This window comes from Oncorhynchus tshawytscha, linkage group LG13 (assembly GCF_018296145.1).
Source record: "Oncorhynchus tshawytscha isolate Ot180627B linkage group LG13, Otsh_v2.0, whole genome shotgun sequence".
Lineage (NCBI taxonomy): Eukaryota > Metazoa > Chordata > Actinopteri > Salmoniformes > Salmonidae > Oncorhynchus > Oncorhynchus tshawytscha.
The window spans coordinates 88,127,586-88,146,179 of record NC_056441.1 but is presented as its reverse complement, the minus strand read 5'-3'; the positions used below and the strand labels follow the sequence as shown (position 1 = coordinate 88,146,179).

At 42.8% G+C, this 18,594-nt stretch overlaps 1 protein-coding gene across 4 annotated transcripts in view; it reads right to left on the bottom strand.

Annotated features, from left to right (window-relative positions):
• Window positions 1-262: 262 nt before the first annotated feature.
• Window positions 263-18,594, bottom strand: part of LOC112247935 (glutamate receptor ionotropic, kainate 1) — a 135,737-nt gene continuing 117,405 nt past the window's right edge. The window contains exons 9-18 of one of the 4 annotated variants that reach the window (XM_042296494.1): window positions 17,059-17,166; window positions 16,447-16,488; window positions 15,602-15,715; window positions 12,001-12,204; window positions 10,627-10,788; window positions 10,449-10,510; window positions 4,644-4,762; window positions 3,999-4,216; window positions 973-1,198; window positions 263-674 (exon numbers count right to left, since the gene is read on the bottom strand). In XM_042296494.1, the coding sequence (XP_042152428.1) occupies window positions 385-674; window positions 973-1,198; window positions 3,999-4,216; window positions 4,644-4,762; window positions 10,449-10,510; window positions 10,627-10,788; window positions 12,001-12,204; window positions 15,602-15,715; window positions 16,447-16,488; window positions 17,059-17,166 (1,545 nt within the window). In that variant the 3' untranslated portion in view covers window positions 263-384. Of the gene's footprint in view, window positions 675-972; window positions 1,199-3,998; window positions 4,217-4,643; window positions 4,763-10,448; window positions 10,511-10,564; window positions 10,863-12,000; window positions 12,205-15,601; window positions 15,716-16,446; window positions 16,489-17,058; window positions 17,167-18,594 lie in introns of those variants that run through there. The other 3 variants (XM_042296493.1, XM_042296495.1, XM_042296496.1) reach the window with 3 other exon arrangements.

Genomic DNA, 18,594 nt, shown 5'->3' with positions numbered 1-18,594 from the left:
ACAGTCTGAATGGGTGTACTGTAATGTATAAAGTCCACAGCAACTGACTGACTGTGTTTATACAAGGTCAGTAACAACGGTATAACTCTATGTGCTGTATAATGTCCATAGCAACTGACTGACTGTGTGTATTGTATAATGTCCATAGCAACTGACTGACTGTGTGTATTGTATAATGTCCATAGCAACTGACTGACTGTGTGTATTGTATAATGTCCATAGCAACTGACTGACTGTGTGTATTGTATAATGTCCATAGCAACTGACTGACTGTGTATATTGTATAATGTTCATAGCAACTGACTGACTGTGTGTATAAGGTCCACAGCAACCTACTCTATGTAGAAGGTCCATAATAACAGTCTCGGAGCACCTTTCTTTCTGTTAGTACTTATGATGCCACTCACACTGCCCTACACTCACCTCCTCTATGTCCAAGTTTTTCCTGGATTTGTAAATGAACTCTCCGATAGCTACAAACACAGAGAGAACCAGTCCGGCTGCTAGCACTATGAAAATGCCACCAATGTTCTCTACTCCCAAGGCGCTAGCCTCCTTACTGTCCTCCTCAGGACAACCGTTCCCTCTCCACCACTTCTCCTTCATCATGTGGAGCTTCCCTTCTTCCTGGAGCTGCAGGATGGCGATGGTCACCTTGTCTCTGTAGGGGGAGCCTGGGGGAGAGAGGAATGAGATCTGAGTATCAGAGCAGCTTATGAGGCCATTAGGTAAACAAAAATAAATGAGCTACATTGCCCAACAAATGAGCTACATAGCACATCATCAGCATAAAGTGAAGAATTTTGTGCATGTCTGGTGACTGATGGGCAGCATGAGCGAGTGGTTCTGGGTAGAAAAACAGCAAAGGGGAGAGAGGGCAGCCTTGACGTGTTCCTCTAGCATGTCAGCATTCAGAAGTGATAGGGGAGGGTAATTCACACAAAGGGTTTTTCCTGCGTCCGTGGTTCTTACCTATGGGAGTGCCTACGCCGTAGCCCTTAGAGTCTATGAGGCCTCCGATCTGCGTGAGGTTACAGTTCCTCTGACTGATGTACTCTATGCTGGTGGATTCCATGAGGAGAGCGTAGTCTGTGGTCATGACTCTCTGGATCCCCTCTCTGTTGTTCTTCACCAGAGCTGTGTTCTTCCTGCTGCTCATAAACGCCCACATCTTCTCATAGGTGGAGATCTTGGATTTCTAAATGGACAAGAACAACACATTGTTTCCTGTTAAACAACAATAATAATAGCACAACTTGCCTAGTTAAATAAAGGTTCAAATAATATTAATAATAGCACGTTTTATTGGTGGAGATTAGATTTCTGAGGAAAAGCAAATAAGGGAGAATTTGATGCCAAAATCGGCAATTCAATGCAGATTCATAGGAAAACTGAACAGACTTTTACAGCCATTTCAGATGTGTGGCTATAAAGTGCATTACCTCATATTGCTGGGTCTGTTGACATTGTACACAGTGTTAATATTAGAGGTCAGCGTTAGACAACAACTAACATATTGGACAGAAATGTATTGTTTCACACAGTTATGGAGACTTCTGTCCCGTTGAGAAAATCAAAAAGTTTTGATATAAAGTGCATGACCCCACATTACTCGATTCATTGATATTACTACACAATGATGATATTACAGGTCAGTATTCAAATTTGGCATATTGGACAGAGATGTGTTGTTTTAGACTGGTGGAATATGAAATATATCTGATTACAGAATGAATGGTTACACTGCAATGGACAGGCCTGTCCAGTTGTTTATGAGAACATCCCTTGTCTGATATTAAAGTATCTATATAAAGTGCATTACCCCACATTGCTTGATTTGTTATTGTACAAAGTGTTCACATGGAAAAACATATTAGACAGAGACAATTTGTTTCACGCTGCTATGGAAATGCCTGTCCAGTTGCTTATAGTGAAGTCTAAATCCCTGCTGGTGTTTCCCTTCCTTCAATCATCTGGGTAAGCGTGACAGCTGTGTTTAAATCTCTCTCTGTTGACTAATCTGCTCTATGTATCCAGAGATCCTAGAGTAGGCTTGCTAGCAGATATAGGGAAAGTCATCATCTAGAGATCCTACAGTAAGCTAGCTAGGAGATATAGGGTCCTACAGTGGTCTAGCTAGGAGATATAGGGGAAGTCATCACCCAGAGGTCCTACAGTAAGCTGGCTAGGAGATATAGGGTCCTACAGTAAGCTAGCTAGGAGATATGGGGTCCTACAGTAAGCTAGCTAGGAGATATAGGGTCCTACAGTAAGCTAGCTAGGAGATATAGGTCCTACAGTAAGCTGGCTAGGAGATATAGGGTCCTACAGTAAGCTGGCTAGGAGATATAGGGTCCTACAGTTAGCTAGGAGATATAGGGTCCTACAGTTAGCTAGGAGATATAGGGTCCTACAGTTAGCTAGGAGATATAGGGTCCTACAGTTAGCTAGCTAGGAGATATAGGGTCCTAGAGTACGCTAGCTAAGAGATATAGGGTCCTACAGTTAGCTAGGAGATATAGGGTCCTACAGTTAGCTAGCTAGGAGATATAGGGTCCTACAGTTAGCTAGGAGATATAGGGTCCTACAGTTAGCTAGCTAGGAGATATAGGGTCCTACAGTTAGCTAGGAGATATAGGGTCCGACAGTTAGCTATCTAGGAGATATAGGGGAAGCCATCAAGCCTGACAGTGTTAATGGATTAAACCCCATCAGGTTGCAGCAGTTGATGGGCAACAAGTTCCTAACCTCCTGACTCAGGCTGTCCCAAATGACACCATATTCCCTATGTTTTTATGCATTTAGCCTTTAATTAACTCGGCAAGTCAGTTAAGAACAAATTCTTATTTACAATGGCGGCCTCCCAAAAGGCAAAAGGCCTCCTGCGGGGACGTGGGCTGGGATTAAAAATAAAAATAAACTAAATAAAAAATATAGGCCAAAACACACATCACGACAAGAGAGACAACACAACACTACATAAAGAGAGACCTAAGACAACAACATACCATGGTAGCAACAAAACATGACAACAACATGGTAGCAACACAACATGTAGTGCACTACTTATAGGCTCATAGGGCTCTGGTCAAAAGTAGTGCACTATATAGGGAATCGGGTGCCATTAGGGAAGTAACCTCACTTTCTCTCTCCCTCCCGCTCCCTATATTCTGATGAAATTATATATATTTTTTAAAACATTCATTCTCACGTTTCAGCCTTGCAGACAGATGGTTGACAGGCATGTAAAGTATTACCGTCTTATGTTAAGACTCAAAACTATCTCCTGTCAAACAACTGTGAGATGATAGGTGGATGGTGGTCTCTCTTTGCAATATAATATCTCTGAATATACTGTAGTAGTATATCACATACGTTATCCTTCTCAGTTCTGTTTGAAGAAGACCAATAGCCAGGAGATGAGCTCAGAGAGAGAGAGATATTGAAGTTGTTGAAGAGGGTCCGTCCGTCTGTCTGTTTCTCCATGCCTGTCTCTGTGTGTGTCCGTCTGTCTGTTTCTCCATGCCTGTCTCTGTGTGTGTCCGTCTGTCTGTCTCTCCATGCCTGTCTCTGTGTGTGTCCGTCTGTCTGTTTCTCCATGCCTGTCTCTGTGTGTGTCCGTCTGTCTGTTTCTCCATGCCTGTCTCTGTGTGTGTCCGTCTGTCTGTCTCTCCATGCCTGTCTCTGTGTGTGTCCGTCTGTCTGTTTCTCCATGCCTGTCTCTGTGTGTCTGTCTGTCTGTCTCTCCATGCCTGTCACTGTGTGTGTCCGTGTGTGTCCCTGTGTGTGTCCATGTGTGTCCCTGTGTGTCCCTGTGTGTGTCCGAGTGTATGTGTGTGTGTGTGTGTCCGTGTGTGTCCCCGTGTTTCCGTGTGTCCGTGTGTGTGTGTGCCTATGTGTGTACCCGTGTGTGTGTGTGTGTGTGTGTGTGTGTGTGTGTGTCCACCTGTGTGTGTCCACCTGTGTGTGTGTGTGTGTGTGTGCGTCCGCCTGTGTACCTTGAAGAAGGTCATGGTTGATCCGTCTCTCACAGCTCCATACTCTATCTTAGTCTGCTTGGCCAGGTCGTCAGCCGAGTCGATGGGAGAGTCCATCCTCTCCACGGTGAGGAAGGCAGCCAGGTTGGCCGTGTAAGAGGAGATGATGATGAGGGTGAAGAACCACCAAATGCCTCCTACTATCCTCGTAGACAGGGCTTTAGGCATCAGCTCAGATCCTGTTGCATGAAAACCAATAACACAGACAGGTTAGAGGTTAGAGTCCATTCCTATTTATAGAGTCTCACGAGACGACAAGAATTTGTCTGAAAGCCGAAAAATCGGTGCTCTCTCGGATAATAATGAGTTCACGTGGTTCTTTTTGGTTTGCCGGTCTTGTAACATTAACCAAACACCTTTAACAATTTGTCTGATACCAGTTATCTAAGAAAATGTTGTATTGAAAAAAAATAAACAGACTTAAATTGCTCTCGCTAATTTTCCCACCCATATGAACAATCTTTGCTTTTCATTCTTTGCAGTACAGAGGAAGGAGACAGCGGTACGAGGGTAGTGTGAGGGCACATTCATGAATCCTTAGTCTTGTTCCTGACAGCAGTACCTGGCTGCATTAGTGGGCTAAGAGAGAGAAACAGACGGCTGTACCTTGCTGCATCAGAGCTCCCACCCCAAACCAGACAGAGTTGATGAGAGTGAAGTTGTTCTCCACCACGTCAGAGTCAGGGTTACAGGGGTGAGGGTTGTACCACTCATAGGGGGTAAACCTGCACACAGGGGGAAAAAAGGGCAGTTAAACAGTAACAATGGATATGTCCAAAATGGCACCCTATTTCCCATAGTGCACTACTTTCGACCAAAGGTAAAAAATATTTAAAAAGTAGTGCCCTGCATATGTAATAGGGTGCAATTTGGGACGCATTCAATGAAAACATACTGTATTTAAGTTCAGCTTCACCGCTACCAGCAAGGTTTTGTTATATTGTGTCACCACCCTAAAATCTAGATCCCAATGATTGTGAGTCGCTTTGGATAAGAGCGTATGCTAAATGACTAACATAAAAAGGCAATTCATTATATTACTTTTGGCTCCCATTTGCTGTTTGAACCTCCAACATTTTATTTAAAGTTCCCTCCTACATTATGTTGTAAACTGGTGTTGGATCCCTCCTACATTCTGTTGTAAAGTGGTGTTGGTTCCCTCTACATTATGTTGTAAAGTGGTGTTGGATCCCTCCTACATTATGTTGTAAAGTGGTGTTGGATCCCTCCTACATTCTGTTGTAAAGTGGTGTTGGTTCCCTCTACATTATGTTGTAAAGTGGTGTTGGATCCCTCCTACATTATGTTGTAAAGTGGTGTTGGTTCCCTCCTACATTATGTTGTAAAGTGGTGTTGGTTCCCTCTACATTATGTTGTAAAGTGGTGTTGGTTCCCTCCTACATTATGTTGTAAAGTGGTGTTGGTTCCCTCCTACATTATGTTGTAAAGTGGTGTTGGTTACCTCTACATTATGTTGTAAAGTGGTGTTGTTTCCCTCCTACATTATGTTGTAAAGTAGGAGGGAACCAACACCACTTTACAACATAATGTAGGAGGGAACCAACACCACTTTACAACATAATGTAGAGGGATCCAACACCACTTTACAACATAATGTAGGAGGGAACCAACACCACTTTACAACATAATGTAGGAGGGATCCAACACCACTTTACAACATAATGTAGGAGGGATCCAACACCACTTTACAACATAATGTAGAGGGAACCAACACCACTTTACAACATAATGTAGGAGGGAACCAACACCACTTTACAACATAATGTAGAGGGATCCAACACCACTTTAGAATGTAGGGGTAACCAACACCACTTTACAACAGAATGTAGGAGGGATCCAACACCACTTTACAACATAATGTAGAGGGATCCAACACCACTTTAGAATGTAGGGGTAACCAACACCACTTTACAACATAATGTAGAGGGATCCAACACCACTTTACAACATAATGTAGGAGGGAACCAACACCACTTTACAACATAATGTAGAGGGATCCAACACCACTTTAGAATGTAGGGGTAACCAACACCACTTTACAACAGAATGTAGGAGGGATCCAACACCACTTTACAACATAATGTAGAGGGAACCAACACCACTTTAGAATGTAGGGGTAACCAACACCACTTTACAACAGAATGTAGGAGGGATCCAACACCACTTTAGAATGTAGGGGTAACCAACACCACTTTACAACATAATGTAGAGGGATCCAACACCACTTTAGAATGTAGGGGTAACCAACACCACTTTACAACATAATGTAGAGGGATCCAACACCACTTTAGAATGTAGGGGTAACCAACACCACTTTACAACAGAATGTAGGAGGGATCCAACACCACTTTACAACATAATGTAGAGGGAACCAACACCACTTTACAACATAATGTAGAGGGAACCAACACCACTTTACAACAGAATGTAGAGGGAACCAACACCACTTTACAACAGAATGTAGGAGGGATCCAACACCACTTTACAACATAATGTAGAGGGAACCAACACCACTTTACAACATAATGTAGGAGGGATCCAACACCACTTTACAACATAATGTAGAGGGAACCAACACCACTTTACAACATAATGTAGGAGGGAACCAACACCACTTTACAACATAATGTAGAGGGAACCAACACCACTTTACAACATAATGTAGAGGGAACCAACACCACTTTACAACATAATGTAGAGGGAACCAACACCACTTTACAACATAATGTAGAGGGAACCAACACCACTTTACAACAGAATGTAGGAGGGAACCAACACCACTTTACAACAGAATATAGGAGGGAACCAACACCACTTTACAACATAATGTAGGAGGGATCCAACACCACTTTACAACATAATGTAGAGGGAACCAACACCACTTTACAACAGAATGTAGGAGGGATCCAACACCACTTTACAACATAATGTCGAGGGAACCAACACCACTTTACAACATAATGTAGGAGGGATCCAACACCACTTTACAACATAATGTAGAGGGAACCAACACCACTTTACAACATAATGTAGGAGGGATCCAACACCACTTTACAACATAATGTAGAGGGAACCAACACCACTTTACAACAGAATGTAGGAGGGATCCAACACCACTTTACAACATAATGTAGAGGGAACCAACACCACTTTACAACAGAATGTAGGAGGGATCCAACACCACTTTACAACAGAATGTAGGAGGGATCCAACACCACTTTACAACAGAATGTAGGAGGGAACTTCACAGCACATTTTCACCACAGTGTCTATAAAAGCGGCACAAATCACACTCCAACATTTTAAAAGCGATTTCCTGGTTTGCAACAATTAAAATAGTTCTACTAATTTGAGTTCATGTGACAAAACTATATATATATATATATATATATATATATATATATATTTAGCCGAGTAAGGGTTTTTCATATAAGGCTGAAGTCATCATGTGTGAAGTGATGACCTAGACCCTTGCGTGTAATCAAAGCACGAACAAACATGCACAAATAAGACAGCAAAAGTCCTTGGCTGTTATGATAGTCAGTTAATGTTATCTAGGTAACGTTAGCCTAATGTAAGACCAGTTCATACCACAATATATCATACATTCTTCGGCAAAACTTCAGTTAGTGCTAAATACGGCTGCTAGAATCCTGACTAGAACCAACAAATTTGATCATATTACTCCAGTGCTAGCCTCCCTCCACTGGCTTCCTGTCAAGGCAAGGGCTGATTTCAAGGTTTTACTGCTAACCTACAAAGAATTACATGGGCTTGCTCCTACCTATCTCTCTGATTTGGTCCTGCCGTACATATCTACATGTACGCTGCGGTCACAAGACGCAGGCCTCCTAATTGTCCCTAGAATTTCTAAGCAAACAGCTGGAGGCAGGGATTTCTCCTATAGAGCTCCATTTTTATGGAATGGTCTGCCATACCCATGTGAGAGACGCAAACTCGGTCTCAACCTTTAAGTCTTTACTGAAGACTCATCTCTTCAGTGGGTCATATGATTGAGTGTAGTCTGGCCCAGGAGTGTGAAGGTGAACAGAAAGGCTCTGGAGCAACGAACCGCCCTTGCTCTCTCTGCCTGGCCGGTTCCCCTCTTTCCACTGGGATTCTCTGCCTCTAACCCTATTACAGGGGCTGAGTCACTGGCTTACTAGAGCTCTTTCATACCGTCCCTAGGAAGGGTGCGTCACTTGAGTGGGTTGAGTCACTGATGTGATCTTCCTGTCTGGGTTGGCGCCCCCCCTTGGGTTGTACCGTGGCGGAGATCTTTGTGGGCTATACTCGGCCTTGTCTCAGGATGGTAAGTTGGTGGTTGAAGATATCCCTCTAGTGGTGTGGGGGCTGTGCTTTGGCAAAGTGGGTGGGGTTATATCCTTCCTGTTTGGCCTTGTCCGGGGGTGTCATCGGATGGGGCCACAGTGTCTCCTGACCCCTCCTGTCTCAGCCTCCAGTATTTATGCTGCAGTAGTTTATGTGGCGGGGGGCTAGGGTCAGTTTGTTATATCTGGAGTACTTCTCCTGTCCTATCCGGTGTCCTGTGTGAATTTAAGTATGCTCTCTCTAATTCTCGCTTTCTCTCTTTCTTTCTCTCTCTCGGAGGACCTGAGCCCTAGGACCATGCCTCAGGACTACCTGACATGATGACTCCTTGCTGTCCACCTGGCCATGCTGCTGCTCCAGTTTCAACTGTTCTGCCTGTGATTATTATTATTTGACCATGCTGGTCATTTATGAACATTTGAACATCTTGGCCATGTTCTGTTGTAATCTCCACCCGGCACTGCCAGAAAAGGACTGGCCACCCCACATAGCCTGGTTCCTCTCTAGGTTTCTTCCTAGGTTTTGGCCTTTCTAGGGAGTTTTTCCTAGCCACCGTGCTTCTACACCTGATGATTTGAAATAAGTTCAAAGCAGGATCAAAACCAATGCCAAACTTTGGGAAACTGTCACACTGCTAGCTAGCTACTTTTCAATGCATGCAATGGGTATTGGAAAACTAGCTAGGTAGGCTACGCCATAGACCTATACTGCAGTAAGACAAGGTAGCCAGATTTCAGACAGAACAAATACTGCAGTTAGCTATGCTACATTTTCCTCAACTAAGAACAACAAAGACATTCAGAAAGTATTCATACCCCATGACTTATTCCACAGCCTGAATTCAAAATATATATTTTCTCACCCATCTACACACAATAACCCATAATGACACCTTAGGCAGCGATTACAGCCTTGAGTCTTCATGGGTATGACGCTACAAGCTTGCCACACTTGTATTTGGGGAGTTTCTCACATTCTTCTCTGCAGATCCTCTCAAGCTCTCCAAGCGGGCGGTCATGTGCCTTTTACTAAGGAGTGGCTACTGTCTGGTCTCTCTACTATAAAGGTCTGATTGGTGGGATGTTGCAGAGATGGTTGTCCTTCTGGAAGGTTCTCCCATCTTCACAGAGGAACTCTGGAGCTCTGTCAGAGTGACCATCGGGTTCTTTGTCACCTACCTGACCAAGGCCCTGCTCCCCCAATTTCTCAGTTTGGCCGGGCGGCCAGCTCTAGGAAGAGTCTTGGTGGTTCCAAACTTCTTCCATTTAAGAATGATAGAGGACACTGTGTTCTTTGTGAACTTCAATGCTGCAGAAATGTTTTGGTTCCCTTCCCCAAATCTGTGCCTCGACACAATCCTGTCTCTGAGCTCTAATGTCAATTCCTTCGACCTCACGGCTTGGTTTTTGCTCTGACGTACACTGTCAACTGTGGGACCTTAAATAGAAAGGTGTGTGCCTTTCCAAATCATGTCCAATCAATTGAATTTATTGTAGTGACGCCTCTTGAACTGAAACGCAGTACCTTAGACCGCTGCGCCACTCGGGAGCCCTGGTTGAAGGTGATCACTCAGTATGGTATTTATTGGCATTTACTCTGCCCAGTAAGAGGCTAAGTGGACCTAAACCCCACACCAGAACGGAACCGCCAGAACCCTCATTTAGTCAAGTGTTGCCTTTATTTTGGCAGTAAACCTGTACATCCAGATGTCAGGAGACAGTGTTCACCCTAACCCCTGACCCCCTGACCCCTGAAACCTGACCCCTTACCCCCTGACCCCTAACCCCTGAAACCTGACCCCCTGACACCTGACCCGCTGACCCCTAACCCCTTACCTGGCGATGACAAACAGGACACAGCTGACTCCGAGGCAGGCCAGTAGTATGTACATCCAGATGTCAGGAGACAGTGTTCACCCTAACCCCTGACCCCTAACCCCTTACCTGGCGATGACAAACAGGACACAGCTAACTCCGAGGCTGGCCAGTAGTATGTACATCCAGATGTCAGGAGACAGTGTTCACCCTAACCCCTGACACCTGACCCCTAACCCCTTACCTGGCGATGACAAACAGGACACAGCTGACTCCGAGGCAGGCCAGTAGTACGTACATCCAGATGTCAGGAGACAGTGTTCACCCTAACCCCTGACCCCCTGACACCTGACCCCTTACCTGGCGATGACAAACAGGACACAGCTGACTCCGAGGCAGGCCAGTAGTACGTACATCCAGATGTCAGGAGACAGGGGGTTGAGGAAGGAGAACACTCCAGGGTTGGTGCCGTTGGGTTTGTGGTACAGGATACTGATTCCCAAGGTCATAAAGGGTTTAGAGAAGTCTATCACCTTCTCCCTCACATAGGTGATGGTCAGAGGAGCCACAGCCAGGTCTGCTACCTGTCATAGACAGAGCAGGTTAATGCAGAAATTACATCAGGGCTAATCAGAGTGACCACAGCCAGGTCTGCTACCTGTCACAGACAGAGCAGGTTCTATAGGAATTGCATCAGGCCTGGCCGACCCTGTTCCTGGAGAGATATCCTACTGAAGGTTTTCACTCCAACCCTGTTCCTGGAGAGCTACCCTCCTGTAGGTTTTCACTCCAACACTAATCTAGCGCACCTGATTCTTATAATTAGCACATCATCATCTATCACTCCAGTGTTAATGCTAAATTGTAATTATTTCGCCTCTTTGGCCTATTTATTGCCCTACTCTTCTACATTTGCACACACTGTACATAGATGTTTTTATATTGTGTTATTGACTATATGTTTGTTTATGTGTAACTCTGTGTTGTTTGTGTCACACTGCTTTGCTTTATCTTGACCAGGTGGCAGTTGTAAATGAGAACTTGTTCTCAACTGACCTACCTGGTTAAATAGAGGTGAAATAAAAATAAATAAAATTAAAATAAACTGAGTCAGGTTACTCATAACTGGGGTTGGAGCGAAAACCTTCAGGAGGATATCTCTCCAGGAACAGGGTTGGAGTTAAAACCTTCAGGAGGGTATCTCTCCAGGAACAGGGTTGGAGTTAAAACCTTCAGGAGGGTATCTCTCCAGGAACAGGGTTGGAGTTAAAACCTTCAGGAGGGTATCTCTCCAGGAACAGGGTTGGAGTTAAAACCTTCAGGAGGGTATCTCTCCAGGAACAGGGTTGGAGTTAAAACCTTCAGGAGGGTATCTCTCCAGCAACAGGGTTGGAGTTAAAACCTTCAGGAGGGTATCTCTCCAGGAACAGGGTTGGAGTTAAAACCTACAGGAGGGTATCTCATCCAGGAACAGGGTTGGAGTTTAAACCTTCAGGAGGGTATCTCTCCAGGAACAGGGTTGGGTAGCTCTGAACTACATCGACTAGTTATTGTATCTGCCACTAGTAGCATTACTATAAATGTTAATTGACCATATTCATAGTACAGTCCAGTGGGGGAACTCAGCCACTCATGTGAGCCATACACCTGTACTGTACCTGCACTGTACTGTAGTGTGACAGCAAGTGATAAGCATCTACTGTAAATATCCATTCACTTTTCTCTTTCTTTTCCATAAAGTAAAACATTTTCTCTTTCTCGTTCTGCCTCTCTCCTGGTACAGGCAAGTGACTCACATGGTCTATGAGTTCCCGCACCATGCCGTTCCATTCTCCCTTATCGTTTTGAGCTCCATACTTCCCGTCAGATACCAGTTTAACCTCGTAGGCAAATCCCAGGATGTTGGACAGCTCCTTCAGTAGGTCCAGGCAGTAACCTTCGAACCGGTCGTTACCGTACAGAGGCTTGTCAGACTTCTTGTACATGACGTAAGGGTTTTCCTGTGAGATGAGGTGATAGAGTCGTCAAAATCTTTGTATGAACATACCCCATTAGTAGACTGTGTGGTTTCTTAGTTTGGATTGAGAAAAGATAGTAGAAACCACAGTACACAAGGAGTTCCAACTACCCTCTCCAACTGACTTTGTGTATCTTCCTACAATAGTTACTCTAACTATTGGATTATTTCTTATGACTATTGAAATATCCCTTATAACTACTAAGACTATTGGACTATTATATATGGACTACTGGACTATCAAAGTATTAGTATATAACTACTAAGACTATTGGACTATTATATATGGACTACTGGACAATCAAACTATTAGTATATAGCTACTAAGACTATTGGACTATTATATATGGACTACTGGACTATCAAACTATTAGTATATAGCTACTAAGACTATTGGACTATTATACTATATATGGACTACTGGACGATCAAACTATTAGTATATAGCTACTAAGACTATTGGACTATTATACTATATATGGACTACTGGACTATCAAACTATTAGTATATAACTACTAAGACTATTGGACTATCAAACTATTAGTATATAGCTACTAAGACTATTGGACTATTATACTATATATGGACTACTGGACTATCAAACTATTAGTATATAACTACTAAGACTATTGGACTATCAAACTATTAGTATATAGCTACTAAGACTATTGGACTATTATACTATATATGGACTACTGGACTATCAAACTATTAGTATATAACTAATAAGACTATTGGACTATCAAACTATTAGTATATAACTACTAAGACTATTGGACTATTATACTATATTGGACTACTGGACTATCAAACTATTAGTATATAACTACTAAGACTATTGGACTGTTATATTTGGACTACTGGACTATCAAACTATTAGTATATAACTACTAAGACTATTGGACTATTATACTATATTGGACTACTGGACTATCAAACTATTAGTATATAACTACTAAGACTATTGAACTATTATACTATATTGGACTACTGGACTATCAAACTATTAGTATATAAGTACTAAGACTATTGGACTATTATACTATATTGGACTACTGGACTATCAAACTATTACTATATAACTACTAAGACTATTGGACTGTTATATTTGGACTACTGGACTATCAAACTATTAGTATATAACTACTAAGACTATTGGACTATTATACTATATTGGACTACTGGACTATCAAACTATTAGTATATAACTACTAAGACTATTGGACTATTATACTATATTGGACTACTGGACTATCAAACTATTAGTATATAAGTACTAAGACTATTGGACTATTATACTATATTGGACTACTGGACTATCAAACTATTACTATATAACTACTAAGACTATTGGACTGTTATATTTGGACTACTGGACTATCAAACTATTAGTATATAACTACTAAGACTATTGGACTATTATACTATATTGGACTACTGGACTATCACACTATTAGTATATAACTACTAAGACTATTGGACTGTTATATTTGACTACTGGACTATCAAACTATTGGACTATTATACTACATTGACTACTGGACTATCAAACTATTAGTATATAACTACTAAGACTATTGGACTATTATACTATATTGGACTACTGGACTATCAAACTATTAGTATATAACTACTAAGACTATTGGACTATTATACTATATTGGACTACTGGACTATCAAACTACTAGTATATAACTACTAAGACTATTGGACTATTATACTATATTGGACTACTGGACTATCCCCGGTGACTATTTGTACTATTGAACTATTTCATATGGATATTTGGAATTCTGGACTCATAGCTAATTTTCCCCAACATCGGACACCCCTAATTTCGGATAATCTCTAGCCGTTAGAGGATTAAATCACCTCGAGCTAAACATTTAAATGGACTAGAAAATAACGGCACCTTTTGCGACTAAACACACCCTTTCTTTACTTACCTATTGTTCACCTAATACCTTTTTTTGCACTATTGGTTAGAGCCTGTAAGTAAGCGTTTCACTGTGAGTTGTTCAACGCCTGTTGTATTCGGCGCACGTGACAAATAAACTTTGATTTGATTTGATTCTAGCAAGCTGACCACCGATTTTCATTGCAAATTATGTAAGTTAAGTTAAGATAAGTTTTGAGAGTTTTCTAAAAAAGTAATATACATATATATATATACACATTTTGTGGGGCACGCTGTATATTGTAAAATATGACACTGATCAATTAATATCCAACTTTTTACCTCGGAAATATAGCTAATGGAAGGCTAGCCAACTAACTTATCTAGTAAACCACTTCGGATATGAGGTTGGTGTCTCTTTTTTGAACAAAATTATACGGATATATCTTGTAATTAAACAAAATAGTAAAGGTAGCAAATAACTGAGGACCATTTGTCGATAATACGGGCCATATTTTCTTTGACTGTATGGACTATTGGACTACCCAGTGACTAGTTGGACTATTGGACTACCCAGTGACTAGTTGGACTATTGGACAACCCAGTGACTAGTTGGACTATTGGACAACCCAGTGACTAGTTGGACTATTGGACAACCCAGTGACTAAGTTGGACTATTGGACAACCCAGTGACTAGTTGGACTATTGGACAACCCAGTGACTAGTTGGACTATTGGACAACCCAGTGACTAGTTGGACTATTGGACAACCCAGTGACTAGTTGGACTATTGGACAACCCAGTGACTAGTTGGACTATTGGACAACCCAGTGACTAGTTGGACTATTGGACAACCCAGTGACTAGTTGGACTATTGGACAACCCAGTGACTAGTTGGACTATTGGACAACCCAGTGACTAGTTGGACTATTGGACAGCCCAGTAACTAGTTGGACTATTGGACAACCCAGTGACTAGTTGGACTATTGGACAACCCAGTGACTATTTGGAATACCCAGTGATTAGTTTGACTATTGGACTACCCAGTGACTAGTTGGACTATTGGACTACCCAGTGACTAGTTGGACAATTGGACAACCCAGTGACTAGTTGGACTATTGGACAACCCAGTGACTAGTTGGACTATTGGACAACCCAGTGACTAGTTGGACTATTGGACTACCCAGTGACTAGTTGGACTATTGGAATACCCAGTGACTAGTTGGACTATTGGACTACCCAGTGACTAGTTGGAGTATTGGACTACCCAGTGACTAGTTGGACTATTGGACAACCCAGTGATTAGTTGGACTATTGGACTACCCAGTGACTAGTTGGACTATTTGTATATTCCATATGGACTATTTGACTATTTTCTGTGGACTATTTGCTCCACAGTTGTTTCAATTCAATTTTTATATTGTTTTAGTCTTTTTTAATCTTCTTAAGTATGTTGTGACCCCTGAGACGTGACTTGACTTACCAGGATAGTGGTGACGACCAGAGTCCTGTTGGCCATGGAATCTGTGATGTTAGTCCCCGTATCCTTCAGACTTTCTGTAAGGTTAAGGCCGTTGTTGGAGTTCCACAATCCAATCTGAAGAGGAGTAAATCACCAAAACATTATATTCTAACCATCACTGTCTTCTAACCATCACTGCCTTCTAACCATCACTGTCTTCTAACCATCACTGTCTTCTAACCATCACTGTCTTCTAACCAGCACTGTATTCTAACCATCACTGTCTTCTAACCATCACTGTCTTCTAACCAGCACTGTATTCTAACCATCACTGTATTCTAACCATCACTGTATTCTAACCATCACAGTATTCTAACCATCACTGTCTTCTAACCATCACTGTCTTCTAACCATCACTGTTTTCTAACCATCACTGTCTTCTAACCATCACTGTCTTCTAACCATCACTGTCTTCTCAAAAAGAAGATCAACATCTTACCCCACACTGTCGTCAAACGTTAATCATTTCCCCAATCTATGTGTCTTAACATCAAAGTTGATAAGCTCCCAGTGTCAATGGGACGCTTATCAAATACTGTACAAGGACTGTAGGAGTGGGTAGGACAACTCAGATAAGGACTGTAGGAGTGGGTAGGACAACTCAGATAAGGACTGTAGGAGTGGGTAGGACAACTCAGATAAGGACTGTAGGAGTGGGTAGGACAACTCAGAGAATAAAACACTACGAAGGTTAGACAAGGAGGTCAGGGAGTCAACCAGAAGGTCAGACAAGAGGGTCAACAACAGGGTCAGACCACAAGGTAAACAACAGGGTCAGACCAGAGCCAGTCAGCTGCTCTACAAACCTTTTTCCACACTTTATTGAGGTGGCTATTGCCCCCGATCGTCTTGTTAGGAAGGGAAGCAAAAACACAGCATTTTAACAACCTTTTCAGGAACCGTCAAACTGGTGGACGTTTCTATTTGTATTACACACGTTGTGGTGGTGATACCCTCCTCTCATACATATGGTGCTTTGGTCTCATGACCTGTAGCTAACTGTGATATGTGTGTGTGTGTGTGTGTCTCTGTGTGTCTGTTTCTCTGTGTGTGTGTGTATATGTGTGTGTGTGTGCCTGTTTCTCTGTGTGTGTGTGTGTGTGTGTGTATATATATATATATATATATATATATATATATATATGTGTGCGTGTGCGTGTGTGTGTGTGTGTGTAATACGTCCGTGTGTGTGTGTGTGTGTGTGTGTGTGTGTGTGTGTGTGTAATACATCCGTGTGCGTGTGTGTGTGTCTGTAACGTCCGTGTATGTGTGTGTGTGTCTGTATGTGTGTGTGTGTGTGTGTGTGTGTGTGTGTGTGTGTGTGTGTGTGTGTGTGTGTGTGTGTGTGTGTGTGTGTGTGTGTGTGTGTGTGTGTGTGTGTGTGTGTGTGTGTAATACATCGTGGTGCTGCATCTCACCTTCTCCAAGCCGTCTTCCTTCAGACTGATGACGTCCAGGTCAAAGTCTTTCCTCGAACCGTCTGTCTTGTTTATAATGATCTGTCCTGTCAAACCGTTCCACGTCGCCTGGGGAAGACAGAGGACAGATTCATACCTGAACCACTCTAACCATCACTGTCCTGTCAAACCGTTCCACGTCGCCTGGGGAAGACAGAGGACAGATTCATACCTGAACCACTCTAACCATCACTGTCCTGTCAAACCGTCCCTGGGGAAGACAGAGGACAGATTCATACCTGAACCACTCTAACCATCACTGTCCGTCAAACAGCCTGGGGAAGACAGAGGACAGATTCATACCTGAACCACTCTAACCATCACTGTCCTGTCAAACCGTTCCACGTCGCCTGGGGAAGACAGAGGACAGATTCATACCTGAACCACTCTAACCATCACTGTCCTGTCAAACCGTTCCACGTCGCCTGGGGAAGACAGAGGACAGATTCATACCTGAACCACTCTAACCATCACTGTCCTGTCAAACCGTTCCACGTCGCCTGGGGAAGACAGAGGACAGATTCATACCTGAACCACTCTAACCATCACTGTCCTGTCAAACCGTTCCACGTCGCCTGGGGAAGACAGAGGACAGATTCATACCTGAACCACTCTAACCATCACTGTCCTGTCAAACCGTTCCACGTCGCCTGGGGAAGACAGAGGACAGATTCATACCTGAACCACTCTAACCATCACTGTCCTGTCAAACCGTTCCACGTCGCCTGGGGAAGACAGAGGACAGATTCATACCTGAACCACTCTAACCATCACTGTCCTGTCAAACCGTTCCACGTCGCCTGGGGAAGACAGAGAACAGATTCATACCAGAACCACTCTAACCATCACTGTCCTGTCAAACCGTTCCACGTCGCCTGGGAAAGACAGAGGCACTACAAATTCATTCCTGCTTTTTATTTATCCTTACAGAGATACAGAACCACTCTCTAAATTACAGAGATACAGAACCACTCTCTAAATTACAGAGATACAGAACCACTCTCTAAATTACAGAGATACAGAACCACTCTCTAAATTACAGAGATACAGAACCACTCTCTAAATTACAGAGATACAGAACCACTCTCTAAATTACAGAGATACAGAACCACTCTCTAAATTACAGAGATACAGAACCCACTCTAAGTTACAGAGATACAGAACCACTCTAAGTTACAGAGATACAGAACCACTCTCTCTCTCTCTCTCTCTCTCTCTCTCTCTCTCTCTCTCTCTCTCTCTCTCTCTCTCTCTCTCTCTCTCTCTCTCTCTCTCTCTCTCTCTCTCTCTCTCTCTCTCTCTCTCTCTCTCTCTCTCTCTCTCTCTCTCTCTCTCTCTCTCTCTCTCTCTCTCTCTCTCTCTCTCTCTCTCTCTCTGGGTATGTGAAAAAAAATAAAGATTTATAGTATGTGACATGTCTACTCATTTAGGCTTTTCATCTAGTAGAATTCTCTGCACACTATTGAGGAAGATAAATCGTATTTCCCGAAACCCACG